The 24,925-nt window shown below is 49.6% G+C and overlaps 1 protein-coding gene across 9 annotated transcripts in view; it reads right to left on the reverse strand.

Annotated features, from left to right (window-relative positions):
- Window positions 1-24,925, reverse strand: part of NEO1 (neogenin 1) — a 1,161,518-nt gene that overhangs the window by 190,575 nt on the left and 946,018 nt on the right. For 5 of the 9 annotated variants that reach the window (XM_069624607.1, XM_069624612.1, XM_069624605.1 and 2 more), the window contains exon 21: window positions 12,130-12,162. The exons of the other annotated variants lie outside the window; for them this stretch is intronic. In XM_069624607.1, coding sequence (XP_069480708.1) covers window positions 12,130-12,162 — 33 coding nt within the window. The remainder of the gene's footprint in view (window positions 1-12,129; window positions 12,163-24,925) is intronic. 9 annotated transcript variants of the gene reach the window in all.

Genomic DNA, 24,925 nt, shown 5'->3' on the forward strand with positions numbered 1-24,925 from the left:
ATTTTGCCACACTTGCATTTTGTGGAACTAGCCTTCCCATTTCAGATTACTGCTTAAATAGCATCACTGTTTGTACTTTGCCACACTTGCATTTTGTAGGACAAGCTTTGCCATTTTAGATTTGCTGCTTTAATCTTGCCACTGTTTGTGTTTTGCCAAATGTGCATTTTGCGGAACTAGGTTTCCCCTTTTAGATTACTGCTTCAATCTTGATACAGTTTGTATTTTGCCACACTTGCATTCCGCCCGACAGGGGCTCCCAATTTAGATTACTACTTAAATCTTGCCACCTTTCAAATGTTGCCACACATGCATTTTCACAGAACATTCCATAGGTAGGTTTGCTACTGAGAATCGTCCCACTGCTGCATTTTGTAGACACTTGTGCACTGCACTGCACAGAATACAGTTTCGCCCCATGGGGGTTTCGGGGCAGGTCATTCTAGCTGTTCACATAAGCGTGCTTATATGACATGCACACTATTTGACTACACCCTACCTGAAAATAGATCACCCTCGGCCTAAGCACCACTACCCATAGAATGCAGCAGATTCCCCCTCAAAATCCAGCCCAGCTGTTCACTTGACTCTTGGCAGTTTGATACAGCACCCGTTTCACACATGAAATGGCAGTAGAAGCTATACACATGTCAAACATACCATTCCCTACACGTTACAATTTGTTATATCCATCTGTTTTCAACCTGTATGAATACACATTAAAATATTTCCCAAGTAAATAAATTACTTATATTTTTACACCAGTCATAAGTATGACAAATTGGCCGACATGCGTTTCATGTTATTAATTTCTTTCAACAATTCCTTCAAACTCGCTCCCTCCTTGGCCCAGTCACCATTTCAGACTGCCCCATCTCTCAGACTATTCCTCCATCACCTGGGACTCTGCTCTTTCCCAACACCACTTCATGCGGGTGTACATCAACTCTGGCCTTAGCTTGTTTATTTTGTCCGTGGCTTTAACCATCACCTCTTTGCAGATGATCGATCCTCAGATATCCTACACTGCCTCATGCATAAATCTTCCAGGATAGAAGTCGTCCTCTCTGCCTCCAAAGCCAATCCAACTCACCTCACCTACCCCTTATCTTTCCCCACTGGCCTCACCCATGGCTCGCAATCTTGGGGTTCTCTTGACAGCGCCCTGAAATTCAACCCGTTCATCACTGTCACTCTGCAGCCAGACTCCACATTGTAGACATTAGAAAAGTCCCCCCACACCTCACACTCAAACTCCATCTCTACTCTTGTGCACTGCAAACTGGACAACTGAGCGAGCCTACTTCTTGGTGTACCCTGCTACCCTTTTGCTCTCCTTAAAGTCAACTTTGTGACACAGACCCTTTGCCACCAGCCCACATCGTCTTCCATACCTGCATCTGCTGCTGTCTCTAAGCTGGCAGGCTATCCAAGCAAAATCACTTTTCTCATTTATAAATCCATCCATGGTCTTGCTGTCAATAACTCATTCAATGCATCTCACTGTACTCTCCCTCCCTCTCAAACTCTGTGTTCCTCAACTCTTACTAACCTATCAATATCCCGCCCTTCTGTACCTCCTCACACTTTTGCTCCTTTTGTGTATTTGCCACACTCTGCTGGAATACTATCACCCCACCATCATAGCTATAGCTTAAGTGGAACTGTAAAACAAGATTCAAACTTCACCTTCTGGACAAGGAAGGAGCACCCCAAGTATCTCCAACCTCGTATCCACCTCTCCTGCATTCTGACCTCAGAATACACCAATTTGTAAATATGTGAATGCTGCTGCAGGCTCCCACTATTAAAAATGTTTTTTATGTTCTCCAGTCCATGACCCTGTATTATGTTCCTATTCTTACGCCTTCACCACCGAGCATACTCAATCAATACAAAAATGATCTTATGTAAAGGCATCTTATGCTAGGAATGCCATTGCCCTGTTAATGCATACTGTGTACGTCATTCCCGTTTAAAAAGACCTATTTCTCCAATAAATGTAAAATACAAAACTTCAGGAGGGGTCAACCATAGCAAGTGACAGATCTTTGTGGGATTCCATGCAAGACTATTGGAGTAAGAGGTAGTGGCCCATTGGGAATCTGAGAATGGCAAGACAGGCAGTGCTCATGCCAGGAGGACGAGGAGACTGACACTGCTGCCATCTTTGTTAGGTGATAGAGCATAAACGAAAAGACTATGTTGTCAAAAGCCATTTCAAGGACGCAAGTAAAATGGTACAGGACTGATCAAGCAATGTGTGTGTCAGAGTTAGACTGGAAATGGATGACAACGATTTTCTCAGTGAACCTGTAGTGCATAAGGACAGACAACAAGCCTGCAGCAGATGACAATGGTCGGATCACGCAAGCTTTGAGCCAGGGTCTGAAGGCAGCTTGTTGGAGAGAGGCTGGAAGTGATCACTTGTTGAATGTCTAATTTATTAGAACAGACAGGGACGGGGAAAGAATGTGTGGATGCTTTTTAATTCTGGCTAGCAAGATATTTCTGTGGGAGGTACTGGCTGTGACTGCGGATTATGTCCAGGTTGTTGGAGATGGATCTGGGAGAAGGTGTGGGTTGGTTCATTTTTTCAGGAAGTTTTTAAAAAAAATATATGTTTTGGGGTGTAGGACAGACAACGCTCTGGTGAATGACATTGCACATTTTGTTGAGGAAAATAGACCTCTGAAGACCACAGAGCGCTTTGAAACACTTACCTTGTGTATAGGTACTTTATAACTAAACATTACCATACCATACCAAATTAATTTAATTTTGCATCTAGAAGAACAAGTTACTTCTTACCTTGTAACGTTCTTTCGATGGGATGTTCCTCCGACGTATTCCTTATCTTAGATATCTCTTTCCAGCTTTGCTGGCCTCGGAAAAAAATGTCTCTAGAGGGCGCTGCGCGTCGACGTCCGCCGAGTCGATGTCCCTCGACAGCCGCCGTATCGACGTCGATGCCATCCTGCCTATGAAGGCCGCGCGTAGCGTCCGTTGCTCAGTTCCGTTTTGTAGCCCACAATTATTCTTTCTGGACTATACTAATCACCCTGAAGGAGCGTAAGCTGCAACAACAAGGGAAGTAGTACTGCGGGGATGGATGGGAGGGTCGATAAGGAATACGTCGGAGGAACATCCCATCGAAAGAACGTTACAAGGTAAGATGTAACTTGTTCTTCGAAGGGATTGTGTCCTCCGACGTATTCTTTATCTTAGATAGGCTCGCATAGCAGTATTCTGTTATTGGAGGTGGGAGTACTGACTTCATGCTTCTTTTTATTGATGAATAGAGTGCAATACTGCCCTTCCAAACCTAGTCTCTTGACTGGAGGAGGAATCCAAGTTGTAAAACCGTGTAAAGGTATGGACGGACGACCATGTGGCAGCCGCACATATGTCTCTAATCGGCACTCCTCTTTTGAGGGCCGATGAAGCTGCGATACCTCTGGTCGAATGAGCCCTAAGATTTTTTCCTGCCAGTTTATAACATTCCAAAATGGCTAGAATGATCAATCTGGAAATGGTCTGCTTAGTTATCGGTAACCCCAGCTTGTGACCTGCGTAGCCTACAAACAGCTGGTCTGCTTGTCTTATCCTAGCCAGTCTACTGATGTAAAAACTTAAAGCCCTTCTTGGGTCCAGCCTGTGTAACCTCTCTTCCTCTTTCCCCGGATGAGGTGGAGGATAGAAAGATGGAAGGGTAATCTTCTGAGTGATATGGAATTCAGAAACCACCTTTGGGAGGAAATTAGGCTTCACTTGCAGAACAACTTTGTCTTTGTGAAAGATTGTATGAGGGGGTTTACAAGAAAGAGCTTGTAACTCGCTCACCCTTCTAGCAGATGTAAGTGCTATTAATAAAACAGTTTTAAGGGTAAGAAATCTTAACGAACAAGAATGGAGTGGTTCGAAAGGTGTGCCCATCAGGAAAGTTAGGACTAAGTTTAAATCCCATAGGGGAACCTGGAATGGTCTTGGGGGATAAACGTTAGTTAACCCCTTTAGAAACTGTATTACCAAGGGTAACTTGAAATAGGATGGTTCTTCCGCAGTGCGCTTAAAGATGGATAGCGCTGCGAGATAGCCCTTGATGGTGCCAACTTGAAGGCCTGAATTCGCTAAATAGAGTAGGAAGGAAAAAACCATTGGTGTACCACGTGAAAAGGGGTCGATATTCTTTTCTCTACATCAGCTGCAGAATCTGTTCCAACGGCAGCGGTATAAAGACTTTGTTGCTGGCCTCCTTGCCGAAAGCAACACCTCCATATCATCATCAGGGAGGTCCCAATCCTAGTATCTCAGCCTTTCAGAAGCCAAGCGTGAAGGTTGAGGGTTTTGATGTCTGGATGGAGAACCTGACCTCCCTTCTGTGAGAGTAGATTCTCTCTGAGTGGAAGTCGAATTGGAGGGCAGATGGACAAGTCTAGAAGGTCCGGGTACCACGTTCTCCTGGCCCAATCCGGGGCAATTAGGATCATGGTTTTCCGGAATCTTCTCAACCTCCTGATCATTTGAGGAATGACAGGGACCGGTGGGAACACGTACAGAAGTGGAAACTCCCAGTCCACTATGAACGTGTCTCCCAGAGCTCCTCTCGGGGGAAATTCCCTTGAACAGAACAGATCGCACTTCCTGTTGACACTGGTGGCGAACAGATCCACCTGAGGGGTTCCCCAAAGGGCGAAGATCTCTTGAAGGACTTCCTGAGCTAGTTCCCACTCGTGGGAGACTGTGCTCTGCCTGCTCAGAGCGTCCGCTGTCAAGTTCTTCTCTCCGGCTAGGTGAACTGCCGATAGAGAGATTCCTTCTTGGGTTGCCCAGAAACAGAGCTGCATCGCCTCTCTGCACAGAGGTAGTGATCCTACGCCTCCTCTTTTGTTGAGGTAATGCATGGCCACTGTGTTGTCCGTCATTATCAGGACATTCTTTCCTTGTACAGATGGCAGGAACGCCTTCAGCGCAAGTCTGATGGCCCTCAGCTCTAACAGGTTGATATGTAGTCTGGACTCCGATGGAGACCAACGACCGCCGATGGTCAAGTCGTTGGCGTGGGCTCCCCGTGAGTGAGGCATCCGTGACTACTGTTATCTCCGGCCAGGGTTGCCAAAACTGTTCTCCTTTCAGAATGTTCTCCTGACAGGCCCACCACTGAAGGTCTAGAGCCACCATGTAGGGAACCTGAAGAAGATCTGTCATTCTTCCTGAGAATTGTGACCACTGAGTTCTCAGTGCCCACTGGAGGGATCTCATTCTCAGGCGAGCCTCTGGCACTAGGAAAATGCAGGATGCCATGAGGCCTAGCAACCTCAAAAAGTCGAAGGCTGGGAGACGTTGGGCATTTTGGAACTTGGTAACCATCTGTAGAATATCATGAGCCCTCACCTCTGGTGGCGAGGCTTTTCCCAGGGAAGTGTCCAGGATCGCTCCGATGAACTGGAGTCTCTGCAATGGTATAATTTGTGACTTCTTTAAATTGAGGGAGAAGCCCAGTCTGTGAAGGGAGTGGCAAACGTGATTTAGCTGGATCTGAGCTTGTTCCGAAGATACAGCCCTGATCAACCAATCGTCCAGGTAGGGGTAGACGTGAATCCCTTCCCTCCTTAGACTTGCCGCCACTACCGACATTAACTTGGTGAAGACCCTCGGGGCGGAGGTCAGCCCAAATGGCAGCACTCGAAATTGATAATGAGAGTTGCCAATTGCGAACCTCAGGTATTTCCTGTGTTTGAGATGGATAGGCACATGGAAATAAGCGTCCTGAAGGTCCAGAGATACCAACCAGTCCTGGAACTGAAGGGCCTGAAGGATCTGAGAAGAAGTTACCATCTTGAATTTGTCTTTCCTGAGGAATTTGTTCAATTCTCGCAAGTCCAAGATGGGTCTCAGTCCTCCGTCTTTCTTTGGAATGAGAAAGTAAGGGGAGTACCAGCCCTTGTTCCTCTCCGCTACAGGTACCGGTTCTATGGCACCTTTCTCTAGCAGGTCTAAAATTTTGAGAGCTGATCCCCGGTGGATGACTGAGGTATGCGTAGGAGAGGCAGGCAGTAACCTTGGGCAACTGTTTCCAATGCCCAAGCATCTGACGTGATAGCCTGCCATTCCGCCAGATGTTGAGTTAACCTGCCTCCTACAGGTGTCTTGTGAGGGAAGTCCTCAGAGTGGTTTTGGGGCAGCTGATGGAGATGCCGATGGTAAAGAGGCACCTGCTGTTGCTGCGGCTTTTGAATATCTACCCCGTCCACCTCGGGTAGTTCTTCTTTGTCCCCTTTGAGCCGGTCGTCCTCTACCTCTTCCGAATGCGGAGTAGAAGCGAAAGGACTTGCCTCTCGCAGAGGATCCTGTGGAACGAAAAGGTGTCTGTCATCCGCCTTTTTCCCAAACAAAGAAGAGCCATCGAATGGCATGTTCAAGAGCCTGGCTTGCACATATGGGGCAAAACCAGACTCTCTCAACCAAGCGAATCTCCTGGTTGTACTTGCCGCCATTGCTCTGCTGATACTGTCAGCCGAATCAATGCCCGTCTGGAGGGATTCGCACATAGCGTCTTTACCGTCCTGTATGATATTTAGGAACGCCTCCCTTTCTTCTCCCTCCGGGATGCAGTCAGCCGCTGTAGAAGCACACTCCCAAAGTGTATGGCTGAATCTAGCAAGGGTGCAAGTAGCATTAATAGATTTTAACGCCATGCTACATGCCGAAAAAACTTTCTTTGCCATAGCATCATATTTTTTATCGTCCCTGTCCTGTGGGACGGTAGGGTAAGCAGTCTTGATGTCAGTAGAAGATGCTGCCTGTACCACCAGACTTTCTGGGGATGGATGTTTGGACAAAAACTCCGGGTCTGCAGAAGATACCCTGTATTTAGTAGACAGTTTTTTATTTACTGCCGGAACGACATCTGGGGTTTCCCAGTTCGTCATGATTTTCCTTTGAAGAGCTTTATGAAAAGGCACTACAGGATCCTCCTATGGACCTTTATCAAGAATATCCGTGAGGTCATCTTGTTGGAAAGCCTGTGAAGGTGTTGACCACCCCATAAATTCTGTGATCCTGGCCATTAAGGCTCTATAGGGGGTTTCAGCATGCTCCCCCGGGTCTGGCCTAGCAAACTCCACCTCAGGGGAAGTGTCTAACCCACTTGCCTCATGTAAGGAATCATGGAGTTACTTTAACCTGCGTTCCTCTGAGGATAACTCCTCCTGAACTGGGGTTGCAGATCCCTGCAACTCAAATGTCTCTTCTTGGTCAGATAGTTCTCCCTCTTCCATAATTGAGGACATAGTTCTCAATTGGTCTGAACTCACAAAGGGTGTGAAACCCATCTCCAAGGCCGAGGGTGCCAAACTTGTTGTAATCGGCCTCGAAAACGTCGATGTCGTCGACGCCGAAGGCTTCGAACGTGGCGTTGAAAACAAAGGCGGAGGCCTCGAGGTCCTCGATAGAATTTGGATTCTGCTCGAGGATGTCGACAATCTCGACGCCATCGTCATCGAAGACCTGGGGATAGCCACTGGGTGCGCCGCAACCGTGACTTTCCTTGGCGTCGACGCCGGTGTCGAAGATGGCGTCGAGTCGACAGACCCGTGTGTCGAAGGTCCCTTCGACAACGGCGTCGAAGACACCGACCTCGGCGTCGACGGCACCTTCGTCTACGGCGTCGACGGAACCTTCGAAGAAGGGTTCGAGGTCATAGCTTTACTCGAGGGTTCGTGACGCACTCGAGAAGCTTCCTTCGCCGGATACTGCGACTCGCAGCGTTTTAGACCTTCGGGTCTTTCGACCAGAGCATCGCTCTCGGCAGTCTTCGAGGGGGTCGAGGCCGCTTTCTCGAAGACGCTCATATTTTTGCGGAATTCCTCCCATTCAGCCCGGGAACTATGTTTCGTGGGGCAAGGGATTCTCTTAGGAGAAACAGAGGAAGAGGACGACGAAGAAGGGGATCTTCAACGTCTCCTCTTCGAGTGCTTCGATCTCGAGGAGTGATGGGACCCGCTTCGAGACCTGGAGCGCGAATGGTGACGAGGAGACGAATGTCTGGACTTCGTCGAGGAAGAAGAAGCTTTTTAAGTCTTACCTTTTTCCAGCTTCCCCCTACGCTCCTTCAGGGCCTTAGCTGTCATGGACATACAGTCCTCGCACTCCGAACAATGGTGTTCAGCTCCCAAACACCACAGACAAACTCTGAGGGTCAGTCAGCGACATCTTTTTCCCACAGTCTCTGCATCTTTTAAAGCCGGACCGAGGGGTCATCGGTTCCGACGAGGAAGCCATTGAGTATGGATCGAATATCTCGAGGAATTTGGATTAATTCTCTACGAAAACTGAGCAACGATATTCCGAGGCACCGAGTAAGCGCGGAAACACGGAACAGAGCAACAGACGCTGCGCGCGGCCTTTATAGGCAGGATGACGTCGATACGGCGGCTGTCGAGGGACATCGACTCGGCGGACGTCGACGCGCAGCGCCCTCTAGAGAAAATATTTTCCGAGGCCAGCAAAGCTGGAAAGAGATATCTAAGATAAGGAATACGTCGGAGGACACAATCCCTTCGAAAGGTGCATTTGTGTGGAGGTCATTTCAAATAACCTGCAGTGGTTGGTGGCATGTGTGACTGGAGGGAAAAAAGATCATTTTGCAATACAACTTTTTTGCAAGTGGTCTTTTATAGTAGAGAGTTAGTGACAGTTAGTAACCACCTCTATGCTAATTCAATACAGAATTGAAGAGGTAGAGAAGAGGCCTGGGAGTTTACAAGAATGGAATAAGGGCAGTAGAGGAGCTGAGAAAGGAAGGTGGAGCTGGCAACGTGGAGAATATTAGATGGGGGAACAGGGTTGGGTGGCGCATTATGTGGAGTTCTATTGCAGGCGTGTGTGCAGCTCCCTCTCCTCTTGTTGTGGGCCATGGAGGGGGACTGAAGGGGCTTGTAGAGTCAGTGTAGGGCATCAATCACCAAGGTCAGTTAAAAGATCAAGTCTAAAGTAATGCCACAGGCCGCAGTGGGGTCTTTCAACAGTTCCTATATACTGAGTGCTGGAAGTTAATCTATGCAGCATGTGGCAGAAATGGGTTCTAATGAGTCATTTGCCATAGAAAGAAATGTTTTTGTTTGTGGTTTGAATTGAACATGGCTTTAACATTGCTGCACCATTTCTATTTTGGCTTATTTATTTTAATGTATATCACACCAAATGGACAAGTGAACTTGAGACGCTAGGGGAAGGAGGCAGGGTAAAAACGAAAAATTAGTACAACATTGGGCATATCTCGTGAGACTTCCAATTTACAGATACTTTGTGGGAAAGTTACATCTTACACAAAAACTAAGAGCATGTGGTATGTCATCGGTAGTGTTCAGTCATGGGATGGTTGGGATAGGACTCTGCATTACTAAGCCGAAGGCTTTGAGGTGCACCACAAGTGCAGTCTTGAATCTATGATGAAGCTATTGTCATAGGAGAGTTGGGGAAGACTGTCCCATAGCATTGGGCCTTGGATTAAAAGCTGAGACAAGTTGAAATGACGATTATAAGACCACTCACGCTCACCTATAGGCCTGATAGCAAGACTCCCAGGTTGACTTTAAATGGTAGGATAACATCAGTGTTACTGGTTGCCTTTGAAGTTCGCCAATGTTGCATGAGGTTGTTGCGGGCAAACATCAACTGACAGAACTGGGGATTTTCAGAATTTGTTTTTTGTCTTTTTAGCTAGCAGCCCTCCGACAGCAGACATCCTCAGTTTGTAAAGACACCAGAGGAAGCTTGACGTCGGGATGGAACACATGACCTGGAGAGGAGCAGCTTCTTCAGCGACAGGTTCCCATTGAAGCAAGTGGTCATCACCTTGCTCCTCTGCAGCTCAATTTAGGAACTTCCTTCACCTTTCAGGGATGAACTTTAAAGCCATGCATCTAGATGGTTCCCTGTAATCTTTCATGGTGGTCATTTTTGCATGACAATAAGTAGAGAAGATAAAACTGAAAAGGCACCAGGTCCACGGTGAGCGACCCATTGTCTCCCTAAAGTCTTAACAAGTAACAATTTAACAGCGATGTCAGAGTGAAAATATCCTGGATGAAGCTGGCATTAAAGTTAAGGTTATATCAACCAAAAAGTAAAGATGGTGAGAAAACAAATGTGAGCATAGTATAGAATCCACGATCCTTCTGGGGTTCTTGTGAAAGTGATCAAGAGCTGATCTTTCGCACAAACACCCCGCCCTTCCACTGGATTTTGACACTTGGCCTGTACATGGTTCGACTGTTCAAATCATGTAAATATCTAAGATTGTGGCAGAAAACTGATGTTCTTACTGAACTGTTAGGTCGCACAGCAGCAGGGACACTAACATTGGTTGGCATTGGGGGACTCTTGTGGACTGGACGCTGCAGGTATAGTGGTTCATGAACTGATGCATGATTCATACATAGGCAATATACCACTTAAGTGACCAGGAAACAGTGTCCAATAAGAACCATGCAATCCGGGCTCCCAGCCGTGCACGCCATAAACGTTGCATTTACAATTCCTGTCTGGTCTGCTTACCTTATTAAACAAAAGCAACATGCTGCTATTCACAACACTTAAAAAGGCATTTCTATGCGCATGCCTTCAGAGCTGCTGCCACAGGTAACTGACCTACTTGAACATATTACTGCAATAGAGCCCTGCCACTTATCGAACTCTACCTAGCACCATACCGAGGCCAGAGACATTCTAAAGGATTGGCATACATATTTGAATTATGAGCATCAGTCACTACACTTCTGTTAATGTTTCAGTACGAACAGTGCAATATGTACAGCAATATGACACCACCCATGCCGTACACACCGCTTTAAAGAACTCCAATGCAATACATTTCTCTGACAGCATGATGTTGATGGATATAAATATTTCCTGGACATTATTACCCAACAAACCATTGCATCAGGGTTCCACGCCAAGGATATTAAAATAAATGCAGGAAAGAAAATATTAGTGCTATTTGTAACAAGCAGTTTATATACTGTTCTGTAGCACAATGTAGTGCAGTCTTCACCAGCAAATTCCCGTACAGGGCAGATCCATGATACATTAACTATAACCATGTTTTGCCAAGAACTAAAGAATGCAGAGCTACACAACGTAAGATCTGTTGTGTACTCATTTTACGGCTTCACTGGCAGTCCGCTATGATCCAAGGAGGCCTCTACTGTCCCTAGGCCAGTCACAAATTGTACACGTCCACAGAGGTTAGCTTAACGTGAGGCCTCTGCCAGCCTCAATGTGCACTCCTCCATTGAAACAGCTCTCAACATATGAATGTCCACATACACTGTGCAAAATCCTTTCTTCCAATAAGTAAACTAACTCCACTCAAACCTCTGGCAACTAACCTTTAGGGCTATACCAGCAGTAACTTGCAAATACCACAAAAATAATGCATCGCCACCGTGGGGCCTCTTTCAGAATCAGGGGAGGTGTCATGGCTCAATCTGTATGCCCCCTAGTTGCATAGCACAGTTACACCATGAAGCAGCCTCTGCTCCAGGGGGGCAGTGAAAGGTCTCAGACCGCCATGTTGTGAAGCTCTGTGTCCCCTCACAGTTGTGCCGCTCACCAGGACTCTCCTCAGTTTTGCAACTTCCCACGAGTACCCTCAGTTGTCCTGTCACCCCTAAATAATTTGTGAAGCTCGGTTAGCTGTGCAACCCAACATGAAGCTTTTTAAATTGTGCTGCACCGTAACACATAGGGTGTGCAGCACGTTCCACAGGACTCCATTCGCTCCCGCCCCCCATTCCTCCCTCAACACCTCTGTTGTCTGGCTCCCCGTGTGAGCTTTACCATCGCCCAAGCTGTACTGGTCACAATGAGTGCCTCTCTTTTCTGTGGTTGCCCATGACCTAGCCCCTCCTACACTTAGATGTGTAGCGCCGTCTGCAAGACTCCAGCTGTGCTGCTCAAAAACAATGGCTTTTCTAGACCGGATGCGTAGTTTTACTTGTTAATCCTGTAGGCCAAAGCACCCCACCCCTACCCCCTGCCCCTCCCTCCATGGAGGAATACTAGACCAGGGGAAGCAAGGGGAGCTGGAGGAGTCGAGAGGGAGAAAAGAAGCAGTTCTATTACCTTGATCATTAGGCATTTTATCAGATGACTCGGCTACCGGGAAATGGCCAGCATGGAAATGTGAGAAACAAAGAAAAAGAGGTCAAAAGAGATTGAGAATGGAAGCTGTTCTTCCACACAAAGCACCAAAGAAGTTGTGTTGCTGAAAAACAAAAAAGGTAGTATTGTGAAGACGCCACAGTGACAAAATACAACTCTGGCAATAACATGAAAAATGCGTCAAGGCAGTGCTGGTGCTGCCACTTTCCCCAAAGCACGTGGCACAAGGGGGGTTGTGGGCAGACACGTAGACACGGTGTCAGCAATACATCTGCAGGTTCATTTGTTTAGAGGCAGGTTTCCTCTTAGTTCCACTACAAGCGACAGTTCAGACAGGACGGGCAAGGTTATACCAATGACAAACCCCTTCTCTCCCTCCCACCCGTCGGCACATGGAAACAAGCAAAGAGACAACAGAGCAGAGACAAAGCAAGCGCACAGCATCCCTTGGCAAACTGAAAGAAACACATCTTACCTTCAATAAGAGCGTTCCAGCTACTTAAGTAAACTTTCAGATGCTGTGCTTTATTCTGCCATCCAGTGGTTGGGCTTGAAATGTGTTAGTTGGAAAATAGGTTAATTATGCCCACCCAATGGGGTGATATGTTCGGGTGATACGATTGAGGTGAGGAAGAACGTTTAATACCTTTCCATGATCTTTGCACTAATCTAGGCCTAAACAAGTACATGCTTTTTTTTTGGGTCTCCCATGTAGAAGGTCTTTATAGTCTTGGAGACTGAGGCCACCCAAGCGCCATGATCTAAAAATGGTTACTTACGAATAGAATTGAGAAAGAAAGCGATGACTGGGAGAGGGATTTGGGATTAACGTCTGATGGAGAACAATGGCAAAACATGTCACTGGGCCTAGTAAAATCGTTGTTTTGTCCTCCCTTGCCTCGTCGCGCTCTGGAACACTTGTGTATGAGTGTGATACAAATAAAATATATCCGATCAAAAGATATGCTCTGAAATGGAAAAAAAAGTATCTCGAAAACGCCTGCCTGAAGCTCATACAGTATGTGTTACAAAGAGGATACTTGATGCCCCTGAAATTACACAGAATGGACCTGGGGAAGTCTGAACTCTGCACGCGATGCAATGCTGTAGATGCCTTGTTCCTCCATATGATATGGCATTGCTCATGGCTTAGCCAATCCTTCGGAGTAATAGTTAAAAAACGTAGCATGGGAGATGCACGGATAGAAGGGAATTAATATATCCCCCAATTGAGCAAAATGGTTAAACTGGCCCTAGCATTATCCAAAAGCTCGCCCACCCCCAGGGTTGGGATCCGAAAGACGGACCTCCCAAGGCCTCTCTAACAGAGGATTCTCAGGGTCTTAAAGTGAGAATACCCCTAGGTTTCTCACACTAGAGTCTCTGCCTGGCTGTTGTGATGAATCCAATGGAGCCATCACAGATTCCTCGGTAGTGACCTCCCATGTGGCCAGGTACCAGCAGCCGCTACCTGATCCTGACCCTGGGGGTGGCTTTATGATGGAGGATCACATGTGAGTAGACAACTATTGGGGACATATCATGACTTCCTTGGACCAGACGCGATAGCTACCCCTTTACCATGAGGAAGACCCTTTAATATCGAGGGCCCTTTTCCATGAAGAAGGCCCCTTAATACCAAAGACCCTCATGTAATATTGCCCATTGCTTGATCACCCCCCCCCCCCCCAGCAAGAAACCACATATCTTTCTGGTCACGTGCCTAGCTACGACAAACACTCACAAAGCCAACACAACATCTTTTCGTAAAATCAGTAAGAACTGTTCAATAACTCCCATGGACTTCAACTCCCAGAATTCCCCAAGTACTGAGACAAGGAGTGTAAGGGGAGTTTTCCTAAAGTCCTACTGGGTTAGTACGCTATCCCAGTGGTTTGTAGATCTCCAACTCTTAGTATCAGTCTGTACTAACTCAAGATCTTGATAGAGTGGCAGAGCAGTCATGCATATCTTTAGAGGAAGATGTGAGCTGTAGGTAAGTACACTGAACTTTAGTAAGACATGCACACCAAAGAAATGTACACATATAATTTATACAAAATTATATATTATATATACAAACCAGAATCACTTTAAATACTTTCGGCGTTTACACTAGAATACTTGAGAATAGCCTTCAAAGGGCACTTGTGTTATTTTGCGGTTACATTTGAAGCAACATTAGAAAAGAATGTTATCGTATTAAAACAATATGCCCCGAGCGGCGGGGGCATTACCGGCTCAGGTGCGAGGGCCTTAACAAAGGCCATGGGGCATTACCAAAGTCATTAATGCCACCACTGTGAGGGGCATTTAGCTATTAGTAGCCCGGCCCGCAAAACTGTGTGACCGGGGCACTAACATTTTTTTTGTCCCAAAATGCTTCACAAAAAAAAAAAAAAAAGGAAAATGGCCGTCGCTAATGGGAAAACTAAGTCCGTTTTCCCTTTCCATGGTGGCCATCAGGACCGGAAGCGCTGGAAACTGAAGCGTTTCCAGCGCGTCCGCTCCCCAAAAAAAAGAAGCTAAGTGCGGAAGGGAGGGTAAGGGATAAAAAAATAAAATTAAAAAAAAAGTACCCGGCAGGGGACGATGGAAGCCTCCAGCCGTGTAGAGGCTCGGAGCGGGGATGGCCCAGCTCTGAGTCTCCACATAGCAGGATGCTGCCATCGTCCCCCGCCGGGGACCAAGGGATAGAAGGTAAGTGGGGTGGGGAGGGGAGGGCAGGGAGGAGGGAGGAAAGGGGAGGAAAAAAAAAAGCCTTACCTCTGTCCCCGGCTGGGGGCGAAGGGAGCATCTCAGCCGTGGGGAGGCTCGGAGCGGGGATGGCCCCGCTTCGAGCATCCTCATTGGCTGAGGGGCTGCCATCCCCCTCGCCAGGGACAAAGGCCGTGGAATCCCAACAGAGGGATTCCCGGCCTGGTAATGACTGGCTGGCTCAGATTGGCTTTCATTCGGATTGCACCCTCGCCGGTTACTAATATTGGTTATTACATGCATCTGCGGATTCTAACAGTTCATATGCTAATACATTAAGTCACTTAAAGGGAGGAAAAATTATAAGTTACTCACCATAGTGACTAACACAGAGTCGGAACCTATTTCACCAGAAAAAAAATCTTCCCCTTTAAATTTAGAGGCGCGTGGGGGTGCGGCTCAGGGAGCATGCAATGCACTGCACTGACTCCGCCTCCAGCGCCACACCTCCATCCCCTCCCCATTGACGCGTCTACTATAGAACTAACATTGCCTAATGACACCAGTATTATTAGGAGGGAGGTTGGTGGGACGTATGGAGGAAAGGGGACTATGGACTAAGAGTATGTTAGTCACTACGGTGAGTAACTATAAATTTACTCTTAAGTCACATCCCCTTTCTTCCATACAGTATATGATTGGGTATTAAGTGCGTTATAAATAACCTGAGGTTTCTAAGCGCGGACCCGGGAATCGAACCTGTGGTGCTCCGTGTTGTCTTGCTCCCAAGGCGAGCACGTTGCCACTGAGCTATCCTCCCGAGACATTACAACGATTACAACTGAATGTAGTCCCAGGGTGGAGGAGAAACTCCTTAAGCAAATAGGTTCCTGAGAACCGCCTGTCCGAAAGCTGCGTCCGATCAGGAACCGGCATCCACACAGTAATGCTTGCAGAAAGCAGAGGGAGTAGCCCAAGTGGCCACCCTGCTTATGACTTGCCAAGGTACATGGTGCTGAAATGCGATGGCCGTTGTTGACCCGGACTGCGTGGGCATGCATGTTGGCCGGTAGCGGCTTGTGCTGGCCTTCGTATGCCTCTTTGATGGCCGAGACCATCCAGCGGGATATGAAGGCCTGGGAAGCCTGATGACCGGGTCTTGAGCCTCTGAAAGTGACGAACAGGGCATCCATTTTGTGAAAGCCCTTCGCCCTGTCCAAGTAGAACTTCAGGGCATGCCTGACATCCAGGCAGTGTAGCACTTTGTGCTTCGTCCTTAGGATCGGCACAAAATGTAGGGAGGACTATTTCCTTGTTCAAGTGGAAAGCGGACGGCACCTTGGGCAGAAATGCTGGGTGTGTCTGCAGCACTACTTTGTCCCTGTGAAAGGTAGTATATGGTTCTGAGGCGACCAGCGCCTGGATTTCGCCGACTCTACGAGCTGAGGTGAGCGCGACCAGTAAGGCCATCTTGATGGTGACCAGCCTAATGTCCGCGGACGCCATTGGTTCAAACGGTTTGTGTGCTAGGGCGCCAATACTAGGTTAAGGTCCCACACAGGGTGAGGCCTCTTGATGGGCGGGTAGAGCCTTGTGAGCAGTGGTCAAAGTGACCGGGAGCGGTGCTCCTCTACTTTTTTAAATTACCTTTTACAGCTCCTAAACTTTTATTTTAAAAAGAAACCATTCCGGAATGATTTAGTTTTAAAAAAAAAGTGTAGGAAGAAGTTGAAACTTGCACTTTCAGTGCACCCCACGAAACATTGTCTTAAACAGCAGGCACATGTGTTTGGGGGTTTGTACGGTGCGTGGGAGGGGGCGTGGTGATGGGGTTTGTGGGGAGCCGGGCAGGCCAGCAGGGAACATAGTTCCACTACTTCTTTTCGTACACTTCGACCAATGCTTGTGAGCCCCGTCAAAAGTTTGACAATAGGGGAGGAGGAGACGATCCTCACCTCCGAGTTCCTGTAAGCCCTGATGGCTGCGAGGTATGTACGACAGGCGTCTACCTGAGAGGGGGATGTGCGCCGAGAAGGAGAGCATGTCGTCCAAAGTACATGCCAGAGGGTCGATTTCCTTGGAGTCTACCCAGTGGCAAAACCTGGTCCATTTACTTTTATATTGGGCCCTGGTAGCCTTGCTCCTTGTCTCCTGTATAATTTCCAGGTTAGGCTGGGAGAGGCTGAGGTGCCACAGAGTTACCTGCTCAGGGACCACGCTATGAGGGCTAGTTTCTGAGGCGCTGGGTGGACGACCTTGCCCCCCCCCATCCCCCGCTGCACCAGAAGATGCGCTGGGCCCGTCGGGAGGTTAATCGGAGGCATTTCTGAGAGACTGAGCAGCTCCGAAAACCATGGCTGGCTGGCCACCATGGAGCTATTAGAATGATGTTGAGTTGGCGAGACTCCTTGATCTTGCACATCACTCTGAATCAGCGGTGTGGGCGGGAAGCCGTAAGCCTTCATGCCATTCCACTGGAGCCAAAATGCGTCGCCCAGGGAGCCGGGTCCCTATCCCTGCCAAGAGGCGAACTGAGGGCACTTGTTATGCCAGGTGGCAAAAAGATCCACCTGGGTGTGACCCCACCTGTCGAAGATCTCCTGAATAACGAAGTAGTTTAGCTGCCACTTGTAATTGTTCACTCCCAACCTGCTGAGCCTGTCCGCCTCCAGGTTGGATTCCCCTGGGAGGTGTACTGCCGTGAGGTAGATGTTTTCCAGGGCCCACTCCCACATGCTGATTGCCAGTCTGCGCAGAGCAGGGGACCTGGTGCCTCCCTGCTTGTTGACGTAGTACATGCTGGTCGAGGTGTCTGTCTGGATGAGGACAACCTTGCCCCTGAGAAGTGGTAGGAAAGCCCCGACTGCTAGCCAGATGGAGTTCAGCTCCAACCAAATGATGTGGTATTCCAGCTCCTGGCAAGTCCAGGTGGCATGGACCTGGAGATCGTCCAGGGTGGCTCCCTAACCCTCGAGCGAGGAGTCTGTGGTGATGGTGGCCTGCGTGGGGAGAGGGAGCGCGAAAAGGCTTGCCCGTCCGTAGGTTGTAGTCGCTGGACCACCATGTTAGGTCCAGGTGGAGGGATGGAGGAAGGTTGATCATCTCTGCTCGAGAGCCGCGCTCCTGGTTCCGCGAGGCTGCGAAGTGCAGCTGAATCTGCCTCATACTCAATCTCGTGTGGAGAACGGCTAATAGGACCGCCGCCAGGAGACCCATGAGATGCTGGTACTACCATGCCAAGGTCACCTCTCTGCTGATGAAGTGGGTGGTGGGCCTCTTGATGGCTGAGACCTTGTCCTCCGAAGGAAATACCTTCTCAGAGCACGTGTCCCAGATGAGGCCCAATAATGTCAGTTTGTGTGGGCTGCAGCTGCGACTTCTTGAGATTGAGTGAGAAGCCCAGATCGTGCAGTGTGTTCATAAGGGCATGGGAAGAGTGGTGAACCGCTTCCGGAGAAGGAGCCAGTCGAGGTATGGGTAGAAGTGGAGGCCCTGAAGAGGCCCGCCACTGAATTCATGAGCCTGGTAAAGACCCTGGGGGCCGAGTTGAGGCCAAAAGGAAGGACCTTGTATTGAAAATGTTAGCCCATGATCCTGAACTGTAGGAAAGAATGATGGGGCTGCCAAATCGGGACGTGTAGGTACGTGTCCTTCAGGTCCAGGGAGCACATCCATTCTCCCTTGTACAATGTCTCCGCTATCTTTAATTTCTGCAGGCGTAAGGAGAGGTTGAGGGTGGAAAGGTCCAGCACAACTCTCAGGCCCGCCTGGTTCTTCTGAATGGTGAAAATCCTGGAATAAAAGCCCAAGCTTCGCTGGGAGGCTGGGACTTCCTGCACTGCCTGGCTCTCTACTAGTGACCGGATCTCTGCCAATAGAGTTGCTGTCCCAACCTGTGGGAGTGGAGGGGAGGAGAGGAGAGGCTGGGATAGGAAGGCGGTAGCTCGTGGATACCACAGAGAGAATCCATGGGTCCGCGAAGTTCTGGTGCCAGAAATGTGTGTGAAGAGCAAGCCTGCCCCCCACTGGAGACACGTGGACCTGAAGTGGCGTGTGTCATGCCTTCTTTCCCTCGGAGACTGTCGCTGAGGAGGGGGACTGGAAAAAGCCCTTACTTCCCCCAGCCCCCTTCTGTTGCTTGTGCCGGTTCCGAGACAGCAAGCGGTCCAGCTGCCTGGATCTGCGTTCCTGGAAGCCTCGGAACCCTCTATGTACGAACCCTGTCAGCACTGCTGAGATTGGGTGTACGATTTGCGTGTGGTCTTAGTCAGGATGGATAAAGACTTGGCCGTTTGTGAGCGGTTTTTCTTTTTGTCCAGCTCTTCGTCGGTGAGTGGAAGAGGGCCCCCACCCCCTAAAACGGTAGATCTAATATGCGTTCCTGGATGTCCGGGTTGAAATTTGTTGCTCGGAGCCAGGCTGTCCTCATGTCCGTGGCGATATAGATGGCACATGCACCACCAGCTTGGCCTCAGCCAGCCCCGCCTTGAAACATGATTGGCTCTGCGTAGGGAGTTCCGGGAGGAAGTCTGCAATTTCCCGCCATAATCTTTGGTTGGCGGCAGTCAGCATGGCGTTGGCTGTACGAAGATGCAAGGATGCGTTGGAATAGAGCTTGGTCCCGTACGCCTCCAAGATCTTCTCCTTACCTAGAAGCGCCACAGAGGAGGCGGCAGAGGACAAATGAGGCTTGGAGTATAGTGATGCCACAGCGATCACCGAGAGTGTGGCTGAGCATGGGCCGAGAGCAAGAGTGTATCCCCCTCCATCTGCCTGTACTTGGCGTCCAGGCGTCGAATGAACAGCTGGGCCGAGTGGGGCTTGAGCCAACCCTTCTTGGCCAGGGAGGCCACATCGGTTTGCAGTGGAATCCCTGTTTTGGCAGAGGGGCATTGAGTAAGGACTTCAGCCAGAACCCCCTCTGCTGGCTGCTCGACCTCGGGCTGGGGTAGGCCCAGATACTCTGCCAGCCCTGCAAGACGTTTGTGGAAAGCCCTGGCTGAGGATGGCGTGTCCGGATTCTCCTCCTCATCCGTATCCTGTGGAGAAGGAGTAGTTGGTGGCAGAGGCTGGGGTACAGGGACTGCAGCCGAAGGCCGCAGCTGCGCCGGGGCATGGGGTGTCGGTTGAGGCGCTTGTGGTGCCTGTGCCGGGGCCTGGGGCGTCGGAGGCGTTTGTGGTGCCGCTAGCATTACAGGGAGGACTTCCCCGATGTCCTTGAGGTTATCCCCCATCCGAGGCGACTTCATGAGGCAGAGGAACCCCTCGAAGAACCCCTCCTCACTGACCGAAGAGGTGGCAGGGGGGTGCCAACGGGGTAGCTGGGAGCTGCTGCGTACCCTGCCCATATGGACGCAGTGGAAAGCTGCCCTGCGCAAATGAGTGATAGGCTGTAGGCCACATACCTGGTTGAGGCCAGTGCCATCTTGACATGTTCTCCACCAAATTCCTCGAATGGCATTGGATGGGTGCCTCTGTCTAGCATGGCGGCCATCTGGACGAGCTGCCTGCCACGTGCCTGCGACGTGTTGCTCGGCCCGCTGGGCCCAACCTCCTCCAAGACTCTTTTGTATCAAGAGGTCTACCCTGCTCCGCGGGTCTAGGCCCGGTAAGTGTGACACCCTCTACGTATTGCCGGTATTAGGGCATAGCCCCTTGGCCATATTGCCAGTACAAAGGCGTAGCCCCTCGGATGACAATCCATTACAAGAACCTTCTGGTCCCTCAACACTACCACCAGCAGGATCCAAAGATCCCTCGGCCCGATAGCTTTAGCAGCCTCTGAACATGCTGGTAAAAGGACCCGAGCGGTCCCTCCCATGCGGGAGAATCCCTGGAAAGGAGTCTCCTTTGCGGGGTGCGAGGGAGAATATAGGCCCTACCTTGGGCTTGGCATGATGTTTCACAAAGTTCTTTAGGTCCTCTGGAGGTGATTTCTGGAAGAGCTCCTTCCACCTGGCTATTCTGTTCTTCAGCGCTTTCGAGGACAGCGAGTCACACGCGCTACAAGCTTACCAACCGTGGTCTGGGCCAAGGCAACGTAGGCAGAGGGCATAGGGGTCTGAAGTTGGGAAGAGCCTGTTGCAGGATGGAAACCTGCTGAACCCTGTGGAAGTCAACATGCGCCGGGGAGGAGCTTGGCGCCCGAGGACCGAGTACCAGACAAAAAGACAAAAGTATCAGCGCATGGAATTACATGGCCGAAGCCAAATCCAGGAGCGCTGGTGAATTCGGCCCGTTCCCGTCGGTGCGGAAAAGGGGACTGGAGTGTGGCGCTGGAGGGTGGAGTCAGGGCAGCGCATGCTCCCTGGCCCGCACCTCCATGCGCCTCTAAATTTAGAGGGGAAGAAGGTTTTTTTCTGGTGAAAAAGGTTCAGTCTCCCGTCCCTTGGAAGGGATGCTCATACAGCATGGAGGAAAGGGGACAGGACGTAGGAGTATGGTTGGTTAGTGTAACAGGAGCTGGTTCAAGGTTCTAGAGAGGGTTTCTTCATCAAGTAAGTCTTTTAACTCCCAAGACGCAACCCTAGCTAAAGGCAGTTCGGAAAAGGGTTAAAAACTTCACCAACAGCAGAATACGAAGAGTTCCTGTGGATTTCTTCCAGTCTAGTGTCATAGAAGTAGCAAGTTAACTAAGGGAGACCTGTTAAAGGACTTGAAGGGACACAAGTAGTGGCTTCAGTCTGAGGTAAGAGGGGGTGACAAGGAACACTTCTAGGTGAACTCCAACGCTCTAGAGCGACTTCTTGGAATCAGGCAACACGTTTCCCCACCCCAGTACCTAAGGTTAGAAGAAAAGGTTTGTGCTGGATGCTCTGTGATGTTGCAGCTCTGGGCCCAACCTGCGGATTCCTTGGTCTCATGACTGAAGGCATGGGATGGATGGGGTCTCACAGCAGCAGTCTCGAGGGAGGACCCGGGGCACGACTTTCAGCCACGTCTTGGTTCACTCTGCGGTTTTGGTGCCTTTTCTGCAGCACCAACAAAGGACACGGACCACCCAGTCAGTCTTCTTCGCTTCCTGCAGTCCCACCCTCTGATGAGGGGGTTTGGGCGAGTTGGATCGGATCTCTGGAGTGTCATTACGGTTTCAGCAAAGATTTGGACGCTTCAGACTTTGTGACTATGCACTCGAAATGGTCAGGTCTCCTGGTATTGTGGTTCCGCGGCTCTGGAAAGTCCTAGCACCTTAGGAGATGGGAACAACCAGTCCCAGGACGAACTTGAATTGAGCCATCAGCCAAAGGGAAGGAGGAGTCCTCTTCGGAGCTGCTCTGTCACACAGAAACCTGGGTCAGGACAGCGCTTCAGTGTTGCAAAGGGTCTACATGCGTGTCTGGTCGTCGTCCATTTTGGTTACTTCACCTTCCAGTGGTCAGCTTGGTTTTCACTCCAAAATCCTCACCTTTTATACATTTCCAGCACACACTCCTCTGCAATCTCAGAATTTTATAGAAAGGGGCATTTGGCTGTCAAGTCAGGTCAAGTCAGGTCAGCAAGACTCCATGCACTCTGACAGAGGACAGGGGGATGGAAGACTCCTCCCCCACTTCCTGCCTGCCCAGATACTCTGGAGCATAGGCAGGGAAACCCAAGGGTTCCAGCCAAGGGCAAAGCGCACACACACACACACACACACACACACACACACACACACACACACACACACACACACACACACACACACACACACACACACCCAGAATGGAAGAAAAAGGGCTAACAAAGAACAACCACGCTAGTGATGGCGAAAAAAGAAGAGCGGCCTAAGTTGGTACTTGGGTGCCCTTATTGTGCACTACCGGGGCTATGGACCTAGTCTGTGGTATCACCACTACACAATAGTTGGTAGAACACGTCCACTGCCACCAGCCATAACTAGGAGATTGCCTTTGTGATTAAATGTCACAGGGAGAGAAGGGGGATACTAGGGATCCCTTTGGCACTACACTGAAGTGGTGTGTGCCAATTCCTCAGTCTATAGAGTTTTGGGCGAGATCCTCCATCCTTAAGAACGTTAGTTACTCGAGGATATAGAAAAAGGGATCTTAAAGGAAGACACTAAGGGACCCCAGCAACACTGCCATAAGGAGCTGTGTGCTGCAGTAGTAAAAACAGATGCCTTTAAGAGCTATGGAGAAGACCGGCTCCATAGTATTGGAAGAATACAAAGAATAGAGTTCCAAAAGACAGACCACAAGAATGAACGAACGGAAAAAGGTTTCACTCATTCAGGATTGTAAGAAAAAGGTCCAGAAATCCATCAAAAAGGACTGGGGTCTCACTACGAGAGGGGATGACTACAAATAATAAATCTCCCCAACAAGGAGGATGCAGGCGTTTGAACGAAATACCAAGAACCTGAAAGGAACAAGTTACTTACCTGTAACTGCTGTTCTCCAGCATGGGTCTGGCATGGATTCACATGCTCATGAATATTCCCTGTCGTCAGGCTGGGAATCCTCGGTAAAGAAAAAATCAGTATCAGTTTCGTTTCTGATCTGTCTTTCTTAGTAGTAACCAATCACTGATCTCTGGGCCATACTGCCCCCAACCAATGACTGCCCTCTCCCTAAGCCCCGCCTCCGGCAGCCATCCTCAGATTTGGTAGCACGCCAAGTGAAGAGCCGCAGAGGGGTAGGTGGGAGGGTTCGCATGTGAATCCATGCCAGACCCATGCTGGAGAACAACAGTTACAGTTAAGTAACTTGTTCCTTCTCCAGCATGGGGTCTGGAATGGATTCACATGCTCATGAATAAAATACATAGCAGTATACACATGCACAACCACGGGAGGTGGCAACAGGCTCAACATTAAGCAATACAACAAATCAACATTAAGTATCTCTTACCTCCTCACCAGGCTCACCTTAAGCGAACAGGTTGCGCAGCACTGCTTGGCCGACCCTGGACTCCTCCCTGGAGTCCCGATCGACGCAGTAGAATCTTGTGAAGGTGTGCGTCGACCTCCACATAGCAGCCCTGCCGATGTCCAGCAGGGGCACACCAGACAGGAACGCCGTGGTAGCAGTGATCGCTCTGGTCGAATGGGCTCTCGGACGGCCGGGCAGCGGTTGGTTTGCCAACCAGTGAAAATGCATGATGCAGCCGCAGAGCCATCTGGAAATGGAAGTCTTCGAGAGAGCCTTCCCCTGATTCACAGACCCAAAGTTCACGAATAGCTGTGACGTCTTTCTAAACCTCTTTGTGCGGTCCACATAGAACTTCCAGCGCTCTAGCTACATCCAGCGAGTGCAAAGTCCTCTTGGCCGGCGTCGAAGGCGACGGGAAGAAAACTGGTAACACCAAGGGCATGAAGGAGGGGTGCGTCCTAAGCACTACCCTTGTGTCATGAAAAGTCAAGCATGGAGGCTTGCAAGATTGGGCCTGAATCTCTCCCACTCGTCGTGCAGAGGTGATGGCCACGAGGAACGCTGTCTTCCATGACAGGAACTTCAAGGGCGCCGAATGCCTAGGCTCGAATGGGGCTCCCATGAGCCTGGTCAGCACCACATTAAGTTCCCACGCCGGGGCAGGAGCCTTCACCGGCGGAACGAACGGAGTAGACCCTTCATAAATTCCTTTACCAGGCGATGAGACCACAAGGATGCCCGTCCCGTAGTCCTGGTATATCGGGAGATGGCAGCCAGATGTATTTTTATGGAGGCTTGAGCCAGTCCAGCTTTGGCCAGCGACAGTAAGTACGGCAGCACTTGAGGGGCCGTAATCCGCAGAGGGTTAATCTTCTGTGCACAGCACCAGACAGAGAACCTCTTCCATTTATGACTGTTACACTTGAGAGTTGAGGACTCCCTGGCTTTTGCAAGAACCTCTCTGCAATCAGCCGGGATATCGTACCCCCCAAACTCTAGCACTGCAGGAGTCAGGCCTGCAAGTTCAGCGACTGTGGGTCGTGGTGTAGAATGGCGCCTCCTTCTCTGGAGAGAAGACCCGCGTCTGCCGGCAGCCTGACTGGCGGGGACGTTGACAAGTCCAGAAGGTCCGGGAACCAGACCTGCCTCGGCCACGCCGGTGCGACGAGGATCATCCTGCACCTGGA

The sequence above is a fragment of the Ambystoma mexicanum genome, chromosome 11 (assembly GCF_040938575.1).
Source record: "Ambystoma mexicanum isolate Mex_15411 chromosome 11, UKY_AmexF1_1, whole genome shotgun sequence".
NCBI classification, from domain to species: Eukaryota; Metazoa; Chordata; class Amphibia; order Caudata; family Ambystomatidae; genus Ambystoma; species Ambystoma mexicanum.